The sequence below is a fragment of the Pieris rapae genome, chromosome 19 (genome assembly GCF_905147795.1).
Source record: "Pieris rapae chromosome 19, ilPieRapa1.1, whole genome shotgun sequence".
NCBI lineage: Eukaryota > Metazoa > Arthropoda > Insecta > Lepidoptera > Pieridae > Pieris > Pieris rapae.
Window position 1 is genome coordinate 8292243 of NC_059527.1, and position 18381 is coordinate 8310623.

General features: G+C 32.7%; 1 protein-coding gene across 1 annotated transcript in view; it reads right to left on the reverse strand.

Moving 5' to 3' along the window:
• Window positions 1–6177: 6177 nt before the first annotated feature.
• LOC111003991 (acyl-CoA:lysophosphatidylglycerol acyltransferase 1) overlaps window positions 6178–18381 on the reverse strand; it is a 227721-nt gene continuing 215517 nt past the window's right edge. Inside the window, exons 5-8 of the mRNA XM_045632313.1 lie at window positions 13683–13819; window positions 12043–12176; window positions 10721–10905; window positions 6178–10402 (exon numbers count right to left, since the gene is read on the reverse strand). Of these exons, the coding sequence (XP_045488269.1) occupies window positions 10166–10402; window positions 10721–10905; window positions 12043–12176; window positions 13683–13819 (693 nt within the window). The 3' untranslated portion in view covers window positions 6178–10165. The remainder of the gene's footprint in view (window positions 10403–10720; window positions 10906–12042; window positions 12177–13682; window positions 13820–18381) is intronic.

Here is an 18381-nt window from a genome sequence, read left to right on the forward strand (position 1 = left end):
TTTCCTCAGACGATTTCAGAAGCTAGTGTACTTCATATCTAATTTAAAATTTAATAAAAGCAGCTTAAACTAAACCGGTGCACTTATAAGATCAAAGACATAATATTGTATGTCTAGACACGCCACTTAAAATCAAGTATTTCAGGATAACAAGTAAACATTTAAAATTATTTTAATAAGAATTGCTATCGCTTTGAGGTGGATAGATAATTTAATTTCTTGTATAAACGAAATATAAAGACGTAGCTAAGGTAACTTTTGACGCAGACGGTTCGATTACTGACTAAAAACATTTGAATACGAAATTCCACCTGTATCACCTCGACGTCCGCCGTTCCTCAACTGCGCGTTTTACAAGCCAGTTTTTGCCGCGCACCACCACCTTGTGGAACCAGCTGCCCACTGAAGTATTTCCGAACCAATACGACTTAGGGTCCTTCAAGAAAAGAGCGTACAAATTCTCAACAGCAACGCACTCGCGAGCCTAGTTCTTTTATAGTTAATCTATCTAACTGTACCACTATCTTAGCAAAAAAACGATTTCATTTCATAAAAAATATATAAAAAAAATCCGAACGTGCAACCGCTGCTAGTATGTGTTATTATTACTGAAAAGTTCTAACTCCCTTCGGTTATACAAGAAAAGAGCGCTTACTTTAACTTCACTAGAAATGCGAGTAAAATTTCTATTTAGAATCAGCTGTCAGGTGTTCAACTTTGTACTTCTTTGTTGCGGACTGTGGCCAATAGCTGGAGTAGATACGGCGAAGGCATGTTTGAAAGATTTAGTAACTCGTTACATTGGAATAGATTTTGTGTAAACACCTTTTATGTGAGTATTGCGTACAATAATATTGCATTTTCGACTCATCTATTGTATTGTACACTGATTTACAATGGTCGCATTTTTCCTCATTATCGGCTTTTTTCTTATTTTGTTTGACGGTTATATGTTATGTACTAAGTTACTGTCGGAATAGAAAAAAAGTTAATACATAAGTAAATATTATTTTTTCCCAACACACAAACTTATATTATTTACAACATTTTTAACATACATAGTAATTAATTAATAATTATAAATTGATAAGTAGAAAATTAAAATAAATTTAAAAGTCAAGATAAATATATTTGTATGTGGTAAATACGATACGTTTCTGAAAGCTGGAATTAATAGTTTTTTTCATTAACGTTATCCTTGTTATATAGAGAAAAACTTTTGCGTGTAAAATTAAACTCAAAAACAAAATATTAAATAATCTTTCACCAATATAATGTACACAAAATATTCTAAACAACAAATGTCCACACTTGCGACACCTTATAGAAATACGAAATATAATCATTAACCAAACATTTCTAGGGCGGAAAGTTTTGGTTGTAATCATTATAATTGTCTTAACCTAAATAGTTATAATAAAAAGAAAATTAGGATACATTTAAAATGCCTGGTCCCTGTCAGTATTTCCTCGCTGTATTGCTATGTAAATATGTATATATTCGTTGACCAAGTGAAGCCGGTTCATCAGTCTATATACCAGAGAAGTTATTGTACTGCAAATACGGTATATTTTATTGATATGTTAAGAGTTTGACTTAATGGTAACATAGAAGGCAAAAGATCACAAGGCCGTTTACCAACCAGATGGACCGATCAAGTGAGAGACTCATCGTCTTCAAAGATGTACACTGTCATAAGGGAAGCGTTTGACTGAAACCGATGGAGGTCTGCTCTTGATGCTTCCCTGCTGACCACGACGCTCAGACATGAGCTGCCTATTAAAGAAAAAGAAGGTTTTAATAAACGAATCCTTTATGAACAGATTGTTTTAAAAATTTATAATTACGTTCAGCTAGTACAATAAACGCAGCATGTAGCTGCAACAAAGTGATTGTTTCAGTTAGTCGGCTGGCGGAGCTTTAATTCCTTCCCCAACGTATAACTTGTAAACTATTTCTATTTCACTGTCTACAAACTAATAAGCCGTTGTGTTTAAAAGTAAACTTATATCAACCTATAAATTATCACTCATATATAATTAAAATAATAAAGAGACGTATATATTTTTGATTGTTTAAATAATTTTATTTGTCTTAAAAAAAATGCATTTTATTTACAACTTAATATGCAAGTATATACGAGCAAGATCGTCATTAGCCGTCCTAAATTTAGTCTACTATGTTCACTCTAACTTTCATCTTTAATGCCTTTTTGAATTTGTTAAACGCGCTATTATTCATGGATGATCATGGTGATAATTAGCTTCATTATTTTTTATGTATTTTAACGAAAATTAATGTCTTAAACCATAAAAGTACTCAACTATGCTCTAATATTAGTTTACTGGTGATCGGTCTCGTTAAAACTCAAAACTTACCCTTCTGAAATTTCAAATTAAGTTTATCCCTTTAAACTATTTCCGTTTCCCGTTTAGACCATAGACTATATGTATAATAGATAAAATAGGCTGTTCAATAACTACCCGTCACTGTCCACAATCTAAAAATAGGACTAAAGGACGTATTGGAGACGCTCTTGAGACCTAATATGTTGCACATTTCATACTTACTCACATTCACCTACACACTTATTCATTCACTCACATGAAAAATTAAAAATAATATTGAAAAATAAGTAATGAAATAATATATACTTTATGGAATTTGCTGGGAATCTTTAGCGGTATTTTTTACTTAAAAGGTTCTTTCCAAGTCTTACACATTTTAATGAATTGTTGTCAAATGAATTAAACAATATTTATTTTTTCATATCGGTGTTATTACTTTATTTACTAATTCAGATGGCTTTGTTCTCTTATAATTTAATTTTCCTACCTTGCATACATAAGAAAAAATAGAAATGATAAAAAGGAATAAAAAAATAAACTGAACTGTAACAAGTGCACATGAATCACAATATCTAATTCAAGATCAGTCTCACGTCAGTAGTTACTGCGAAAGTTAGAGATACGATGTGGACAGGTAATGTGAAGAAATTTAAAGAAAGATAGAGAAGGAGCTATGCGAATAGGACCAGGAAGTGAATCCCATAGCCTAACTGCAGAGACCTTAAAGGATTCGCCAAGAATAGAGAAGTTCTAAGATTGGATTTCAAGGGTATAGTTTTCGGAAGAGCGTAAGCTATAGTTATGGGCTGCCAAAAATTTGAAATCATTTTTGAGATAGCAATGAGTTTTAGTTTTTTACTAGGTACCAAAGCACTGAGCAACATTTATAATAAATGAGCAATATATTTGTGACATCCAATCAAAGTTTCAAAATCACAATTATTCGAAACAGCAAATTTACCATTGATTAGATCCTAAATAAATACGGCACGGTCTGTTTGTTTTGAGGCTCTCTCGTTAATTACACGACTATAGTTCTGTTTGGTGATTGATCTATTGTCACAATGGACTGAAATAATGGGGGAAGTTCTGACCCCACATCTGATAGCTCTCACCAGAGTAGCATGGTATCATGGGTGATCCAGATATTACGTCAAACATTAGCAATGCAAATGCATTATTAATAAATTGTGATTTTTAATAGAAACAGCTAGCAAAATTTTAAGCTTAAAACGTTTGAAAAATCTTTTAAAATTCTAGTTAATAACCATCTCTATCACATTAGCTTTCTAAAACATGTGTGTGCACTTATGTACAGGTGTTAGAAGTTATACTTCTTTGGCGTGTCAAGATAAATATCTTTTCAAAAATGTTATTCTACATTTGTAGAAAAAAACTACATTAACGATAGAAAAATCTAATTTAATACATTGTGAGTATTTTAACGCATTATCTAGTTAAATCAAGTTCATTTAAATAACACAAAAAACTAAAATGTTGACTATGCTAACTTCAAGGTGTTGATTTTTATGACGGTGTGCGCGCATCGTAAAAATTTACTCTCATCATTTTTCCCTAACGCGCCAAAAGGAGTATAACCGTATTATCTATCCATTTATGTTTATGAAGTATAAGTAATATTCATGTACAAATTAAGAAACTTGTGCAGGAAGGATTCTGAATAGTTGCTCTAGCCTATAGGGAAGATTCTGGACCTGTTTAAATACTGACTGGGCCGAAGAAGTTGTGTATATCCTTAGCAGTCGAAATTACGTCGTTAGCGCATTTGGAAGTATGCCCTCAACATACTGAATGTAGCCGTAGAATTTTGGTATCGCTTCAAAATAATTTCAGAGGTCATTGTAAAAAATCGTGTGTACGGCAACGCACTCGCGAGGCCTCTAGCATTGAGAGTGTCCATGGGCGGCGGTGTCACTTAACATCAGGTGAGCCTCCTGCGCGTTCTATAAAAAAAAAAACATTTAGGTCTGGGTCTCAGATGTATTAATTTGATACATTGCAAACTGATCAGCCACCTGTACCTGACACTTCAATTTTTCGATTTACGGCCATGTTTCTTTTCCTTCACCATACGAGCGAAAGTAAAATGCGCACTTAGAAATGAAGCTATTGGATAGTGATTCGCTTTATCGTTCTATTCTCTATCTATGTTAGGTTATTAAACGCTATTTTATGTATTTCAAATATAACAATATATTAGACATCAAAGTCAATAATGTACTAAAGCATAAGCGGAAAGCACTTCAACCTTACGAAGCACCCTATTACGTTGTAATAAAAGCGAATTTTGCTTGAATAACAGATTTGTATTCGTTCAACGGAACCAATAAAGTGCCGACTAGAATACAAAGGACTTCACATAAAATTCAATGTAACATATAATGGTTCTTCTTGAAGTGGTCAATAGATTGTCTTCATATTGAATTCATTCTGACACCATTTTATTCTATAGAATTGAGTACAATCTTATCTAATCAAAAAGTCTTGGTCATCACAACGTAATCACAATTTGTATAGAAAATTTGAGTATTCTGATAAACGAGCTAAGTCTAGATATAGATTGGTTCCCTCACAATTAGAAATCAGTTTTTCTTTCCTTTTTATCTCTTCGTGTTTGATTATTTTTCCTATAACTGCTTGTCGCATTATATCTTGTAGTTTATTTTTCCTATACCAATATATGCTGAGCGTTGGAAACCTGGTCAAATCAAATTCACTGCGCGTTTTTCAAGGCAGTTTTTGTCGCGCATCACCACTTTGTGGAACCAGCTGCCCACTGCAGTATTTCCGAACCAATTCGACTTAGGGTCCTTCAAGAAAAGACCGTACCAATTCTTAAAAGGGCGGCAACGCACTTGCGAGCCCTCTGGCATTGAGTGTCCATGTCACTTAACAGCAGGTAAGCCTACTAATTGTTGATTAAACATTTTGATCAATTGTTTTTGATTCTCTGCTTTAAAATGTCAATAGATCTTAGAATTTTTATAATAAAAGGTCGACTGGAAGGACTGATAGCCATCTTAATTAAATAAGTATTTTAAGACGTAAAAATTGTATGTGTTGCATGGCCAAGCATTAACGAAAAACGAAGTTAATCTGTACATTATTTACATCTGCCATAGTTGTGGTATAAGACAGAGGAATACTACATCTAATCTTAATATATATATTTCTTGTGTGCGTGTGTATGTGACTGAACTCCTCCTAAACGACTGGACCGATTTAGACGAAATTTTTTGTGTGTGTTCAAGGGGATCTGGGAATGGTTTAGATTCACAATTTTGTCCGCTGGACAATGTTTTTTTAATTAATTTTCAATTTATTAGTTGTTGTTGATTTTGGAATGTTTTACATTGGATCCGACAGACGGCGCTACCATCGCAGTGTCAAATTTTAAATAATATTCGAATTTTAATTTTAGTCTGTCCCGAAATTTAAAAAAAGTTTTGTTATCATTGTGTTATATCGTGTGTGACCATGTGCTGGATCGTTAGATATTGTCATAACATTTGAATAATAATTTTCATCAAAATGGCTTATTAAAAATTGAAATTTTGAAATTAAAGACGTGTAGACAGGACAACGTCTGTCGGATCCGCTAGTTAAAATATAAATTCTCATGATCGGTTCAGTTCTTTTCTTTTCTTTCCAACCCGAAACAATTATTATTCAGTAGCTTTTACCTTTTTTAAATAGAATATATCAATAATAAATTACAACTGAATTTATTTTACCTTAAATACTATGGCCACAGAGAGAGAGAGAGAGAAAGTATTAGGGAATCTTTTAACATAATAAAACACTTATCAAGTGACACAATGTGCTTTATTCATAGACAAGGAGCATTATTCGCAAATTATGTACAAAGCCTTTCCGGGGCCTTCGAAACACTTAACAAAAATACATTTCCTCTAGAAACATCGATGGCCCCAGCAAAAGCACATTTAAACACAAATATTTGAAAGTGTAATACCGACATCATGGCAGTAAACATCTGTAAAGTGAAAATTTAGCACTTAAAATATATCTCACTCATTTATACCACTATCCCTGATTTTTCCACATTACATGACAATCATGAAAAACGAAAAACACTTTCCGATTATATAGCTTTAAATTTCCCAACATTTGAGAATTGATGGCCACTTTTTTGCAATATAATATAGCACAATTTGCGACCATAAAGTTTGTAAATATTAGGACAACTTACACTCTCCAATCCTCCAATCTCCTATTTGTAAATAAGCATGAAAAAACAGTATTCATTCAAAAGTTAATCGTAAAAGACATCATTATGCATGCTTTAGATGTCTTAAATTAAGATGCAAATAAGGGCTCTATCATACGCACAATAATCGCTGGAAAAGGGACAATAAGCTACTAAAAAGTTGTTCCTATGTTAAACAAACTTAACTTCAAACATAACATCTTATTCTAAAAAAACCCGTTAAAATAATGAAACCCCAAATGACGAAATGAAAATAAAAAAAACCCAATTAATTAATTAAATAGCTTTAGTTAACCGACTCGTTTTTAACTTTTACTAACCATGGTTTAAATTTCCAACGTTTAAAACAAACGGCTTACGTCGGTTCGAGCTGTTACCAACTAACATAATGAGAAATAAATCATTAAACTAATAATAAAATTATCGTTTGTTGTTGCCCAATTGAAAGTTCACATAAATTTGAAGGCACTTAGATAAAAAGGAACTTGAATGTCAATTTATAATATAATTGTTAAAGACTCAGATGGTTGCATGGGTTAAAAATATTTATCAAACTTATTTCATGACTTTCTCTGTTTAAAAGTTTGACAGTGTAGGGTTGTACGGCTAGGAACAGTATAAACTTCGATTGATATAAGTTTGCCTTAGTTTATCTTTAAATAAAGCTTTTTGACGGATTATTATGATCGATAACTCTATAGCGATTGTGTATATACAATATGTATTATACATACATAACACATGTGAAAAATTTAAATGAAACCCTTTTTAAGTAATAAACCTACATTTCTCTACATCAGCCCATGTCACAAATAATTCTTATTAATTTCCAGTTTTTAATTAACTGTAAGGTAAGTAAACCAACCAAAACGCACATTTTTCTATAGAAATAATGATTGATCATTATCAACAATAGAAACGAATTGTATGTTGGTTAATTTGGATATTGGTCCTTCGGTATGAAAGGGACATATTAAATGTACGTCTATATGGTTGTTTGCAGGTATTTCCAATACCAAAGAGTCCTCTAGAGGAAATTCAATCTGCAACAACGTCAAAGATACGCAAACACTGCAGTGTATGCTTTAGAAGCAAAAGGCTTTTACATTAATTAAAATCGGATGGCAATTCACTGAAATTATTAAGGCTACACCATACATTTACCGTTTAACGTAATGTTTGCACTTAAATTATAATGACATGTTGACAGATTTCTGAGCATTAGACAAGAATTTCGACCTCGCATTATTTAATGTGCAAAATCTTGATATGAACTTAAAAAAGTTTTTCTATTTTTTTAATAAGCTATATACCAATTAAGCCTAGGCACTTACGGCAAATGTGTTTTGGCATAAGTTACAAAAATCACCAATTATAATTTATAATAAACTGTACACGATATGAAAAAGGAACAATATTGTCCTATCTAGTTGTTATGGTTTTAACTTAACCTATATTAGTGACTTAAAAAGATACATTCGTACCGCAGTGATATTATATATGTATTGCAGTGCACGGGTTAATTTAAGGGTAATTCTGTATTCATAGTATTTCTTATACCGCCCTTGCATACAGTTATTGGTGCTTTATTAAATTAAACAAACAAAATTCCGTATCTTCAAAAATCCTATTAAAATAAACGATGAAAAGAAAATACAACCATAGCGAAATTTAAACAAAACTTATTCATACAATTACTAGGTACCACCCTATTATTTAAAAAAGAGCGCGAAATATATACTCCTCATAATAGTTCATTCATTTTGACAAAATAAAAATCTACGTTTTCATTTTCCTAACCAGGGGCCTCTTATGCTTTCGTTTCTCTATGAAAATGCTATTTATTATAAGTGTAAATTGATAATATCATTCCACAGTAAATGTGGTAAAATCAAATAGAGTGAAACGTGATCTTGGCGTGCTTTCAGTAAACTGCTGACGCAATACGAGAAGTATTGCTTTAGTTTGCTTAACTCCAGCGAATTTATTTTACAAAAGTTTCTACGAACGTGTATACTACAAATATAAGAAGCATTGGAAGTACGCCTTTAGAAAGAGGCTGATGATATTATTAGTATTACTTACATTAAAATCCAAGAATCATCGCAACAATTTACTATTTACGTCTTTCAGTATGACATTTAACAGTTGATATGTATTTGTGGGGTGAATGACCCCAAATTTATTTCTTAAACTTAAAATTCCTTTTTTGAATTTTTTATAACAACTCAGCCAAAACCCTTTCCCAATATTACTCATATACAAAAGCGACGTAAGTAGATAAATAAGAGAGTGGTACGCACTAAACTAAATAAAGAAACTTACAACTAAAACAACAATAAAAAAAGCAAATTAAATCTAGAAGGCCTAACATACTGACTTATTTGTCACAGCACGATTTGAATACAGTATCGTAGCTCTCAATAAACAACGAACAAACTGCTAAAATTATAAGATCGGCCTCTATCAACGCGTGAACGCAATGCTTAGCGATTTTTTAAAATCTAATTTGAGGTCCGATGTCAAAAGTGACTTCATGTTGAAAAAATAAAAGAAAATCTCACGGTACTAAGAGTCAGCCCTAATTGGCTTTTTATTTTTAGACCTTAATGTTACATTTGTCATAGGTAACACGAAACTTAGTCAAAATAAACGAACTTGCACCTCAATGTACTTATTGAAACTCTTAAAAGGAACAAGTCATAATATATTTAAAGTATATTTAAAGCTGCCTTTAAAACAACTCTGCTTGCAACTTAAATCATTCGTTCATTAGTACATAAATTCGTCATACACACGTTCGACAAATTTGTTCTATAAGTTACAATTATTTTACTATTACATTTATAGCATCTGCTATTTTTCTGGATTCAAAAAAATAACAGTGAAATATAACAGTGCTGCGCTTTTTATTCATAATTGAAATGTCAAAAAGGCCTTTTTAGAAATGAATTCATTCTGCTATAACAAAACAGTTATAGTCATGACTACTAAATTACAGGTAAAACTGTTCGCCAGATTGACTAAGTTAAATTTAGTTTTATAATCTATTTTGTGGAACTCATTTGTTTCGCTAGCCAGTGACTGTTACATTCCTCAATTTACGCCATATTTATCTTATAAGACAGTGAAATTAAGTTCATTTATGGCGATACAACATTTATTTCCCTAAACTATTTCTATTTGGTTCATGGTTCAATTCTGTTGTACAAAAACTAAATTTGACTAAGTCTGAAATTTAAGTCAGTGTACAACAGACTTTTATACATTAGCATTATCTGGCGTGCGTCTTTAAATATATGAAAATTGTGTTTACGTGTGTAAATATAATTATCGACTGCTACGAAAATTTTCATTACAAAGTCGTATCTCGAAAGATCAGTTTTATTAGATTATACATTACATTTGGTAAGAATATTTCAATACCAAAAATAATTAACAAAACCGAGTTGACGGGCAAAATTTATAAAAGCGTGTGTTTGTTAATAAGCTTGAATATTTGTATAAATTGAAAAACTAATCTAATTTCAATATTTAAAGACGCAGGGTTACAAAAATCGTATAAAATTTACCAAATACAGCTCAGTAGCAAACACAGCACCTTATATTGCATAAAGGTGGATGCCATAAAGAATAAATGCAATATGAGATATCGTACGTTGTCTTGTCTCACTGTTCGTGACACTGATGGCACGTTCCCTTTAGACGGGAACTGCCCAGTGCGGTAGAATTCTTCTAACATTTTGTCTTTTTCTATGAATCGATCGTAGAGCCAGTTCGTCATGGCTTCAGGGTCTGAGGGTACCTGTTGATTAAAATATTGTTAAATTATCAGATATTTCATATAGCAATCACGACCACCGCTTGTATTCTATGCGTAAAGGTAAGTAATTTTAGAATCGTACAAACACGATAAATAGCATAAAAATATCCATATTAGATAATATGTGTTATGGGCCATTACATATACTACTAATATGTAAATCATGTGTTTGATTTGTTGTCACACAGACACGGCTCACGCATATAACAACTATCAGCTATACTCTCAAATACTTAGGCACACACACCCCCACCCATACCTCGTATGTGATTACACCATGATTTAAGTGTTTAAACTTACCTCAGTACTAGGATACAATCTATAATGTATATGAGTGGAGCAGGCTTCACGGAAACCACACACCACGTCAATCAGATGCAGAGGAATACGATCTGGGTACGCGATCGTCACATCTAGGATCCACTCAATGCTGTCTCCAGATTTGGTATCCAGGATCTTAGTATTGTTGTGGTTAATGTTATTTTCTGAAATCGTATTTAAAAGTGTCTATTTATTTCGGGCATATCATATTGCATAGTTTGTGTAACTTGTGTCACGAGGTCGCACTACTCTGAATCGAATCGACTTCGAGAGGAAAAAAAACAATTTTTATTTCTGGGTGATCTACTAATTTTCATATAAATTATGCTCTGTAAAAGGCGAACATCCGTTCAGACGACACTTTTGGCTTTTAGGTAAGAAATTCATTTTTCCATGTTTCATGACAAATGTCTACTTTCTACAAATATAAAACAAGCGTGAGTTTTCATTTGTTTTAAACAGTTTCAAACACTGTATTCAATTAATCTAGAATGATTTAAAGTGTAAACAAAGATGTCGTAGTTTTAAACCACAGACAAGGTGAGGAAGCGATGTGAAATTATAAATCGAAGAGTGAATGAAATGGTGACTGTGAAGGTTTTATGTAGTATAGTAGTTATGGTATAGTTAATGCGATAAAAAAAATACTAAAGTATCCACACGAAATAGTAAACAAAATCTCGATTAAATTGTTAACCCCGAAAAGTATAGTTGATGTCCGAATCTAAACATTATTAGAAAAAGGTTTAAATTATATTTGATGAAGTTTCACAAATCACAAATCATTCTCCACTCTCTAATTAATCCCAACGATGTTCCAACGGTAATAGAAAATTGAAATGTCAAACTGGCATTTAATTTGAGTCTGTATTTTTGCATTACCGTTCTATAAAGGTTTTGTGGATCTTTATTATTTTAAATGTTAAAATTCGTGTTATTTTAAGTTAAATCTATTAGAATGACATATTACCTAAGTTAAAATAAAAAAAAACACTATATGACTGAAAACAAACACAATTAACCTTATACAAATATACCTCTATAATCTCTGACGTTTACACTAGGCCTAGCCTGTATCTTAAACGCTAGTTTCTTCCAGTAACATTAAGAAGTTGGTTAAAATGCTTGTCATTAGATGTTTATTTATTTTTGTTATTTATTGAACTAATGAATAATACATAGAACAAGAAAGTCGTTTTGAGTCGTGATAAAATTGTTTTTTATAGATTTCTTTGCACTAAGGGTTACTTAACTTAAAAAAAATAACTGTTTATGATAATAACTATACAAATTGATGTTACCTTTCTTATTATCACTCTTAGATGTACCAGCTTGTTCCCTGTGGGGTCCAACTTCTTCCATAATCACTTTCAAGGCTCCAGCACGAGGCAGAGATACATATTCTAGCTTAGGCAAATTGTTCTTCTCAGCGAACCTATAACAAATTCAAGTAAAATATTAGGATAATATAAATCCATTTTCACTGCTTAAGAATAAATTGAGCGTGACCGTTTTCTATTTCAGGCGAAATAACAAGTTCAAAGCCTTTTCTTTTCATTGTGGTCGGCAGTAATTCTTTGAAATATCTTGGTATTGTATTTCGACGCCAATTTCTTTGATTTTTCTATGTATAGTTCTTGTGTAATAATCTAAATATATAAAACCACTTATAACTCAAGACTGGATCGATGTTACTTCTCTTTTTTGGTGGATTCTTATCCGCTCGAATAGCAGAATAAGTAATAAAATATCGGATAAGTTATCGAATGTGTGCCATCTGTTGAATGAAATTGAAAACTACGCATAATTTTACATCAAATTCCTGTCAGGTCAAGAAATTCCGATCTTGTAAATGAATAAATGATAAATGAGTTACATCAAACATTTTGTATATAAAAAGTGCATTAACATGCGTTTTTGTCCAAGAAAAGGGAGAGAGCGATTGAGACAGATCATGAGAGAGAGAGAGAGAGAAAAGGAGATCGAGAAAAAATACACGCTATTGGTTGATGTATTTGTTTAGTTGTTACATATTAGAATTTAAGGTGGAAATTCTGTCGCTTAACACCATCATACAGTGTGGAAGCAGTGTGAATATGGATATACAAATACTTAGGCGAACATATACCTACATTGAATATGGATATACAAATACTTAGGCGAACATATACCTACATGATCATCTATTGGGAGTTTTATCTTTTGTACTTTATACGCACGCACTTTTTTTTAAAAAGTTATTATTTATATACAGTAGACGTAATTAAAAGAAACATTTCAATTTGTTGTCACAATGGTTTTAATTGGCTAGATGTGTCTTTCAAAGGAAACATAACAATACTTGTTTTGTTTTAAAGAAAGCTTTGTGAAATTTCTATTTCAAATGCTCAAAGCTATTTTCAGAGACATACTGATACATACTTCTCCTCATCACTTTTGTTTCAAAATGGAACAAAGCAACTGGTTCGCAATTAAAGAAATTACTAAAAAATTATGAATGCTGAACTGTTCATATTCTTTTTCTAGAACAGGGGATAAACGGACAGGAACTCATGTGTGATACGGCCTCTACGCCGAGCCTGACACTAAATGCCAGAGGGCTCGAGAGTGCGGTGCCAGCCTTTTAAGAATAGGACTACTCACTCACGCTATGAGTATAAATACTTTTAGACTTTAAGTTTTGCCAATGATTATAAATAATTTATTATTATGGCAATAAACATGACGGTTGCATGCCTATTTTTATGTTTTTTTATAATTATTAAATCTGAATCCTTTTCTTTGCAAAGAAAAGATTTATTATTATTAAAAATACTTTTACAAGGCTTAACATTATATTACACGTGTAGCTAATCACCTACTTGCCCTGAACAATGATTACAGATACAGCATCATGTCAATATAAAACATTTTATGGGTCAAGATAAATAGCACGCAATACCTTTGGCTAATCTCTCTCCTCTTGTGCAAGAAGCCACCCTCGGGAAACAGCACCATGAATTGTCGCCCCAAAGGTATGTAGTATTGGTGAATATGATTCCTCAGCTCCTCGAGAGACACCTCCCGTTTCGCCTTTCCCTGGAAATAATATGAAAAATAAGTAATTACAAAAATAAGTAAAAAAGGGAAAATGACTTCTGAATATATTATATATATGTAATTGAATAACTTTATTTTTAATTTTGGTTGGATTCCCGGCATTTTTTCGATTAAACGGATCGTTCCCCTTTTACGTTTACAGTATTTGCAAATAATCAAAGAACGTATCAATAAATTAACACTGATTAGCAGATTTCAGAAAAATCTAAATGATTTTAGTTATATAACTGGGCGTGCATCCTTAATATCATTATTTTGATTGCAAATTTATCATATCATAACAGGATGTTTTGATTGAATAGCAGCCATAAAAGTAAATCGCAACGTCTAGTTTTATAATTAACTAGCGGACCAGCCTAGCCAATCGACATCGTTTTTTCCAAAAGTTTTGGAATGTGACAGTTTTTTGTTGCAACTTATTTTATAGCCAGCGCAAAAAATCTCCTGAACAGAACTGTCACACTGATGATAGGGCGGTGTGTGAGGTTCAGCTCGGGTGACCAAAGTATCTCCACTTCTACGAACTTTGGCCACCCTTCTGTGACCCACAGAAAAGCCCCGACTGGGATGTCTGCTAGAGGGCTTCAATAATCTAAAGGGAAACCTAAACGTGACAAATCTTTAAAAAAGTACCTCAATGACATAACATAGAGATAGACGGGTCTCTTTGACGTTAGGAATTGACTTGTAATATAATATGAACTTAATTGAATATAGTTCAAATTGACTCTACATTTAAGATAGAAAACATTTGTATGGGAAAAAGAAAAGGGCTTTTAGAGTTATCCCGGAAGTTATTCTAATTTTTCTATATAAAAACCATCCTTGGAGTCCAACAAAAATTGAAAAAAAAAAAAAACAATTGGTAAAATTGGAGTTATGCGCTTACCAACACATTTTGTCGACGATTTATTTTTATATTGTAGATGTGCGCTAATATTATTTGTGATTAAATAAAAAGAATAGATATGAAGATTAAAATTTCTATGAATCATATCCTGACTAAGGGCCTGTTTCACAATGCATGGATAAAGTACCAAATAGCTATGCAACACATTAATTATTCGAAAGATAAAAGTTCCGAATAAGATACTTCGCGTTATCTGACAGTCGTGAAACGCAAAAATACTGTTTATCCTACCAATAAGTAATAAATAGCATATTTGCAACTTATCCGGGCATTGTGAAACAGGCCCTTAATAAAATGTTAAGACAGAATCGATCTCATATAACACCCTTATATTCCCACCCTAAAAGTAGCCGCAATATGGCAACTATTAATGTGTACGTCACGGGCCATGAACTCCGGTAATGGTTATTAGCACTCGATGAGAATGCACTTCGCGACCCTTTGTACCTACGTACTCAACATCAAAAGAATTCAAGTACAGTGTTATCACAGAAATCGCCAATCGTTCTAAGAATAGAGGCTTATAAATTGTACACTAATATTAATGTTAAACTAAAAAATATGTTTTGGCTTCTTTAAATTCTTTATGATGAGAAAGATTATTTATTTATTAACACTATGAGAACTGGCAACCACTGTGATGAAAAAATGTATTAAATTAGACAAAGTAAGCAAGAAGGGTAAAAATACATAATACATATAGTTTTTAAATAATCTAAAGAGGCACAAAAAACAATTTAAGATTATTATAGATAATACAGTAAGCCGTACTTCGTCGTCGTCGTCGTACGTGGCTTCAACGTACAACTCTCAACCATGATTTTCTTTCTGTACGCATTTGAACAGTAAAGGAAAACAACGCGAGGAACCCGGCTTGCCGTAGATCCAAAAAGTCGACTATATAATGATTTTGAGGCAATTATGGTATGCAAATTCGATTTGCATTTGTTTTTCCCCCGTAAGTCAGCCGAAACACGCAGTTTCCAAGAGTGTTGCTAAAGGTTCCTTTGGTATTGATAATTTGATACTTTAATGCTCAATGGTATATGACTCGTAGTTGTACAAACATTTAAATATCCAAAAAATTAACACAAAAAACAAATGAATAACGGGGCGTAATATACAAAACATTCCATATATTATTGTTTATTTGAATTTAGCTGCCCCAAAATAATTTACGAGTATAGTGGCTACAATTTTTTTTGCCGTTTTATATTCAAGGGTTCGTAATAAAGGTATTAAATCTCACAACGTTTCATGACAAAGATAATATTTTTATATACATCTCTTAAAATCCCGACTCCGCATTTTGCAGCGTGGGAAGTCAGTGTGGGCAGGATCACCTATAGATCATAGTATCCCCTTTCATCGAAACTATCTATACCTGTAATTGATATACGAGTATTAAACAACATATAGATGTAATCACATGTTACAGATAACACGTTAAAGATATTTCATTTTGTTTCAATTCATCAAACATTTCAAGGCCCCATTATCGTTGATATATATCAATATAATACTAGAGAATACAGGTGAACACAATCAAGCTTGGGCGCTGCGCAAACTTGCACCTAACCCAATTTGGCTATACTAATTGCAGAGGCAAACTTCATGCAGCGAGAAATCATATTACCGCATACCGTCATATTGTCTGACTAGCTGTACTCGCGTTAATTCAGTCGTAGCGCGATGTTATGCCGTAATAAACTAACCAACTGGTTTGATTACCCAGATGTTGATAGGCTACTGTGGATGCTTGACGTGTCTTGTAGCAGCCGAAGATATGGTATTACATATGCTGACCATGCTCGACCTGAATGGGCGTTTTTCGAACCTCGACTTGGGCCGTTGTGGGCTGGTCAATCGCTTGAAGGGCAGGACGGAAGTTCACTGGAGTGAGCGAAGTACGAATTAAAGGTTCACGTCATGCCCGATGGCGGCGTTCTTGCTTTTTTTATTTATATTTAATTAAGGACAATGAAATGTAAATTAGTGATATAAAAATGTTTTTTTTTCTGCCTGGATTTCATCTGTTTAGCACAATTTGATTTTATTGCGTTTCTACCGACCGCGACCTGCATTTTATAACATATTAAACAGAGTGAAAAATTAAATAGTGTACCGACTGCAGCGCCATCTACCGGGCTGATTTGTGGATCTAAATTCTCCTCCTTTATATCGTTCCAGCTGTTTAAGAGGAGTTCAGTGACACACGTACAGTAGAATAAAATATATGTAACCTATCCTATTTTTAAGTTAGATCCAACTGCACACGGTGGGCAAATTTGATTTAAAACGGTTAACTAGTTTAAGAGTACTAATTGTAATTGTGTGATGTGCGTAATTTATACATATTAAGATAAGTATATAGTACGACACAACGGTCTCGGTCAATCATTCGGTTTAAAAGCTGATTGTAGGGTACATCTCCAAATAAGAGGTCATTAAACCCGTGGGAACAATGGCAGGAAGATCGATTGCTTTCACAAGTTTTTCAAACTTTCACCGCGTTTCAAGGTAAGTGGTAAGTAATAAAGGTTGTCTCGCTCTCGGAACCTTCTGGGTAAAGAAATAGGCTAAAACTAGAATGGGAACTATTGAAGCATTTAAGTACATCATTGTGAATTAATTCTCTTTCCACTGGGCCATTCCAATTAAGGATCCTTTTGATTCCAAACGCGAGCAATGTGACCGGCACATTTGATGGTTAATATTTTGTATATTATTTAACTTTCTATATATTAAATTGCTTACAAGATTTACTAAAAGGGAGTCGTCATCCGCCGTCTTAATTCTGTAAGTACCCAACAAGTAGTTGCCCAACTATCTGATTCATAACTATACGTAAAATAATTTGCATTTATATATTTGTGTAACAAATAAGCTATACTCCGATATGGTAAATATTAAAACAACACAACATTAAACAGAATTAGGTTAAAATATTAATATAAAGACTAAATATTACCAAGAGTATAGAAACTGACATAAGGTTTACGACAGTTCACTCGACATATATACGTATTTTTCACTGAAAGAGTACGCATTTTCAATATCACAAGTCTAGTTTAATAAGGAAGAGTTGTTAGGTATAGCATTGTATTGGTTCTTGAGAGATTTCTTCGACGACAGACGTCAGATTAGTGAAGGGGCTGATGGCGTCGTACTCTTTGTGATCGAATTTATATACATACACTTATTATTAAACTTATATATATATATTATTATACTATATGATTGCGTGAATTTACTAGCTATACTTAAAGTGCGTGAGGCCACTGCTGGCAATGCTGTTTCACAAATACCACCCGATGACCCGTCGATACACAATTTTAAATTAAAACATACCTTATTTCGATATATCCTTAATAGCAAGAAAGGCACTCAAATGTCAGTAGTTAGGATATAAACAAATTATATTAGTTTAGGAACAAAAAAAGAGAACTGATAACGTACTGATACCTTGCCTTACAAAACCCACAAAACACACGAAAGATGTTTAAAATTGAGGACATAATATAACAAATAAAATTGGCAAAAAATGTTATAAAGAATAACGCGTCCAAAACAATCCAAGTTACAAAGCAGTATGGAAATCAATAATGTGACGATCGGCTGAGTGAAAATA